Source organism: Microtus ochrogaster, chromosome 21 (genome assembly GCF_000317375.1).
Source record: "Microtus ochrogaster isolate Prairie Vole_2 chromosome 21, MicOch1.0, whole genome shotgun sequence".
Lineage (NCBI taxonomy): Eukaryota > Metazoa > Chordata > Mammalia > Rodentia > Cricetidae > Microtus > Microtus ochrogaster.
The window spans coordinates 41634573-41639967 of NC_022022.1; the positions used below are offsets into that span (position 1 = coordinate 41634573).

At 37.1% G+C, this 5395-nt stretch overlaps 1 protein-coding gene across 2 annotated transcripts in view; it reads right to left on the reverse strand.

Annotated features, from left to right (window-relative positions):
- Depdc1 (DEP domain containing 1) overlaps positions 1 to 1590 on the reverse strand; it is a 37153-nt gene extending 35563 nt beyond the window's left edge. For both annotated transcript variants that reach the window (XM_005357443.2, XM_005357444.2), the window contains exon 1: positions 1441 to 1590. In XM_005357443.2, coding sequence (XP_005357500.1) covers positions 1441 to 1488 — 48 coding nt within the window. In that variant the 5' untranslated portion in view covers positions 1489 to 1590. The remainder of the gene's footprint in view (positions 1 to 1440) is intronic.
- Between the last annotated feature and the right edge of the window lie 3805 nt (positions 1591 to 5395).

Here is a 5395-nt window from a genome sequence, read left to right on the forward strand (position 1 = left end):
TAATAAATGAAGTCATTGCACATTTGATTAACCTATGCATTAAAAAGAATTTGTTTTCTGAACTACCCTCAGTCAAATGTCTAGATTTGAGACATTAGCACTAAAATATAAAAGTGGTGGTATACAACGAATATATCACTTTTTAATAGAAAAAGTCATACATTAGAAATGAACTGCATTTCTTTTCTTTCCACACCTCTCTATTACTTACATTCAAGAAACTTTATTGAACTTCTAAAGTGACATGTGACTCTGAACGTAAAGACAGCACAGAACAGCTTTGAAATGCAGGGTGTTTGTAAAGTCCCAAAGTGAAACATTTAAGATTTGTTTAAGCTTTACTTCTTGTTTATATTTGTTCTTTTCTTCTCTGTACCTCAATATTTTTATACTAATATTTACCATGTGGAAATAAAAAAAACTTTATGTAAAGTATTTTTAAGTATTTGGTGAATGTTTTTTAAAAGTGTGCTTGTGTTACTTTCACCTAAGATAGTAAATTTTTAATGTGGCAAGATTACATCATTAAGGTACCTAACAGCACTAAATTTTGTCCTTTATATTGATAAACATAACCACCAACTACTTTCTGAGCAGTAGAATTTATGTCAAGATCACCATGCCAGAAAGAGGTGAATTTTTAGTTCTTCCGTTTACCATTTATGTGTCTTCAGGAGAGTCCTTTCTTTGAGCCTTGGTTTCCACACTGGTGAAGTAGAACAGGCGTTTGTGAGAGAATAAGTTGCGTGTTATTCTATAGACTACCACACATTCTCATAGGCCATGTCCTACAAGCCTGTTGTGCCAGTGTGGAAAAAAGAGGTTAGGTGAATCTCTTCATGTCACATAACCGGAAGTATACTACTTTACAGGATAGAAAATCCAACTGCACAGCCCTGGTGACAACCCTCAGAGGTTACTAAAAGTACTCTGGGTTTAGCTTCAACAGTTCTTTTAAAGTGCTACTTAGCATACATGTCCTACAATAAATTTTATAGAGCCAACAGGTCAAACTGCCATCCCTGAACTTCTGATTTGAAACTTTAATTTCTAATTCAGGGAGGCAGCAAATAACACATGAAAAGTGACTAACAATCGTATTTGTGAATCAGGGAAAGGAAGACACCTGTGCAGCTGTCCTGCAGAGCCAGAAAATTGTGCAGCTTTGGGGCACTGCACTTTGGATCTGAAGCTGAGAGAGACCAGAGTGGAGTGCAACTCAGTGCCATTACTAATCAGTGTCCCTCAGTACCGTTCTCAGAAATCTGGGCTCCTTGTGTCCCTCAGGGTAGCAGATTTCTGGCTCATCAAGAATCCAGTATCTCTGAGTCCCCTCAGGAAACCTAAATCCCACATATACCCAGGTCTCCAGGATCTCTTTGTCCCTCAGGAGACCTAGATTCCTGGTCCCTGTCCTCCAGCGATCATCCACGCTCTTACCAGCTTGGTGGCCCGGTAAGGTCCAAGAGGAGCACCCTGATCCTCCATGCTGTCAGTGCCAGGCAGAGTCCATAAAGGCTGCGGAAATAGCGCTGTAGCTGGAACCTTAGCCTGGTGTCCGGGTCTGCACAACTGCCGCGCTGCTGATTTGAATATCTCGGAGCGGAGCTGATTGGTGGTGCCAATGAGTCGCATGACGTGGCAATCCCTGTCTGCCGGGAGAGGGGCGGGGTAAGGGGAAAGAGGAGTTACTTTGACGCTCAGTCTGTGTAGGTGGTGCAAGCTTTGTGAAGTCAGTTACTAAGTCGCTTAAGGGAACTGTGCACTCTAGAACCGAAGGAATTGTGTACCTGGTGAACAGTACAACAGCAAAACGATTCTCCCTTCCTGATTCTAGGGACTCTTCAACAATACTAATATAAACCAGGCGGGGCTTTACCGGGACACTGCACCTAAACGGGTTAGTGTGCTTGTTTCCTTTCGACTTCCCGCCCTGTCTTTCTTTCTCTCTCACACACATTAGTAAGAGCCATGGTTAGGGTGTAAGTAAAATAAATGTCGCCTCCAATTCGTCTTCTTCCATGACTGGAATGGAGCATAAGCAGATGTTCCTCTAAAAACTTGCCTTTAAGAAAATCTACTGCAATATCCTTAGAAGAAGCCTGGCTTATGCTTAAACATGACCACATACTTAGAACATTACGGGTGTCTTTAAAAATGCATCCCCATATTTAGCTTCTCTAGGATCACTAATTATAGGCTCAATGTCCTTTGTTTATGGCTAGAAACCAAATATGAGTGAGTACATCCCATGTTCCTCTGCTTACAACACTCAGGATAGTGTTTTCTATTTCCATCCATTTGCATGCAAAATTCAAGAAGTCCTTGTTTTTTACTGCTAAGTACTACTCTAATGTGTATACATTCCATAGGATGGAGGTGGGTGATCCGTGGACTTCCCACAGGGCAAGGAACCCTGATAGCTCTTTGGGCTGACAAGGGAGGGGAACTTGATTGGGGGAGGGGGAGGGGAATGGGAGGCGGTGGCAGGGAAGAGACAGAAATCTTTAATAAATAAATAAACGGAAAAAAATAAAAAATAAATAATAATAATATGATAATAAAAAAGAAAAAAAATAAAAATGCATCCCCAAATGACAAAACTTAGCTGAGCTAAGAGATTTACATAAAGTCTCAGAACCCCTTGCTGATTTCAGGCTTGCTTTAATAAACAATAAAAGCGCTGTTAGCATTCTGTAACTACTTGGTAGTAGAAATTGCTCAGCACAGTGATTGAGAAGTCTGTTTCTGTTAAACTATCTTGCCAAACAGCTGTCATCTTCTTAAGACAATCAGTGTCTGCTTTCAAAATATCATGACTGGGCTTCTTGTTGACATCCCCCCCCCAAAAAAAAAGTGGGTGGGGAGGGTCATTGGACCCTAACTCAGCATCCAGTCAGTCCTTCCAGATAGTTCTATGCAGCTCTGTCCTAATTGTACTTGACTTCAGGTTTCAGGGAGGGACCAGAGTATATAGACTTTGGAAGACTTAAGGAAGGGCTCTGTACCTATGAAGCTGTGGGGAAACTTTCACCCATGTTGGGAGCAGACCTTCCAGTGCTTTAAGGTCATCCACGCTCCTGACCATAAACACTCCCCCATGTTCTGTATCTAAACCTAAGAAACCAGTGATTTGAATTGAACTTTGGTTTGTCATTGGAACCATATGAGAAGATGATAAATAATGAGAAAATTCTCCCAACAGTCTATGAATTCATTCTACTTCATTATATCATATTGGCAATGCCTGTAGTTACAAAAATTTTAAAAGCCGGATTTTTACAAAAGTTGACTTTTGGATTTTCTTTTATTTTAACTGCATATCTCTATTCTTAGGAATTACTTATTGATTGGGATAAGCTTAAAATTGATTTTCAATTTAATTAGATTTAGATGCCTATGGTATGAATCAAACCCAATTCTAAGTTTTATTTTGCGGGAATTTCCAGACTGACATGTAGAACAGTAAGTCAGAAAGGAAGACCAGTCTAGAATGAGGACAGTACCCTCTAGTAGATTGTATTTTCTCCATTTAAGTTGTTTCTATAGGGAACTTATCATAGTGATGAAAACCCAACTTGTTCTAATTGAATGGCTTGAATCTGTGTGTTAATTTTGTTTCCATTACTACACTTTATTTTTAGTCATTCATACTCTTTCTCATTCACATTCGTAATGATTTCTCAGAATGTGTTATAGACTACTTGTATCAGGATCATTGGAATATATTATCCCTGGAATCTTCCAAACAATATGTGGGGGAAGGGACATATGCAGAGCAGAGGATATTCCTTAGGATTCAAGATCTTGCAATGCTAATGTTTGTGTGGAGCTGAGCTGAGCTTCTTTAATGCCTACATACTATTTTACTGTCAACTAAGATAGAAAGAAATACAAGCCTCTGTAACTTTTATAACTGAACCCAATGCCAATTGGTGCAATGATACCCCCTCCCCCACTTCACGCATACATACACACATACATACACACAATGGACATAAATGTATCATCTCTTAAATATGACAGAGCATAATGTTTTTCTACTTATAAATGATTCTGGTTGGCATTCTCTGTTTTGCCTGTGTATCTTTATTCTTACTAAAACGTCAGATCTAATTCAGAGAATTTAACCACTGTGTTCACTGCTGTATTTTTATTCCCTAACCAGCACATAGTAATAATTTAATAAATATTTGATAACTGGGTGAATGTTTTTTTGTAGCACTAGAAAGGAACTGTAAGTGATGCAACTCAATTGTCTTTCTTTCCTAACTAGCTTTTATAAAAGTACTTCCATAAGAGTCATTTATCTTTAAATTTTAAGGCTTAGTCATTCTTTAATATAATGCCTAGTTATAAATTTTATTTCACCAATATTATCTAATATTTGTTTTGCCTGAGATAGTTTTTATCCTGTTTTAGTTATGGTAGTTTGTTTTCCTTCATGTTTCTGAAACTGTTTCCATTTAATGTACTAGAACTTTCTAGTTTTTCTGACTTCCATATATAATTTTTATTTTCTTAATTTTCCTCTCAGATTGTGAAACCATTCACTCTAACTGAATTTCTAACTCACTATTTTAAGTCCCCTCCCCTTCTTCATTTTTTTAAAACATGGTCTCTTATTCATATCCAAGAAAGTTTTTCTTTAGATTCTTTGGTTGATTTTATTTTTGTATAGCCTTTATTAGATTTATTGAAAACCTGAATTATGAATTTAAATTTAATGTCTTTTTCCTTATTTTTATGATAACTCACTATAATATGTTCAATTGACAATTTCTCTATTCTGGGTATGCATGTCTTACTCTCCTTTCCAGACTGTGAAGCATGGCTAATGTTCCAAGTGTTGTTTTCTCATATGTACCTAAATAGTTCTATCAAATCAGAAAAGTTCCCAAGATTAGAAGTTGTAATTAGTAATTCCACATAAGAAATTTGAGAAGCATTAGGTCCCCTGCTAATTTTAAGGAGAAAATATGCAAGAAACAATTGAATTTCAAGGGAAAATTATAGCATGTCACACGTGTGACTTACAAAGTGAAGCTAAAACCCACTAAAGCTTGTTATTCTTTTATTAGTAGCTACACGTTCTTCTTCCAGACTCTGGAAACCATAATTTTATTTTCTTCATGTGGTTTCAACCTTTTAAAATTTCTCGTGTAAGTGAGACAGTAATGTAGATGTGGCATATTTTGCTTGGTACAATGTCCTCTAATTGGTACATATTGAATGAGACAGATTTTTTTTCCATTTAAAGATAAATATGATTTCATTATATATAATAGTTCACTACTATTGGATTCTGGTCAGTTACATCTTTTGTCTCTTTTCAATATTGCTGCAGGGAACATGGAATTAGATACTCTTCTCACATACTGACTTCCATTCATAT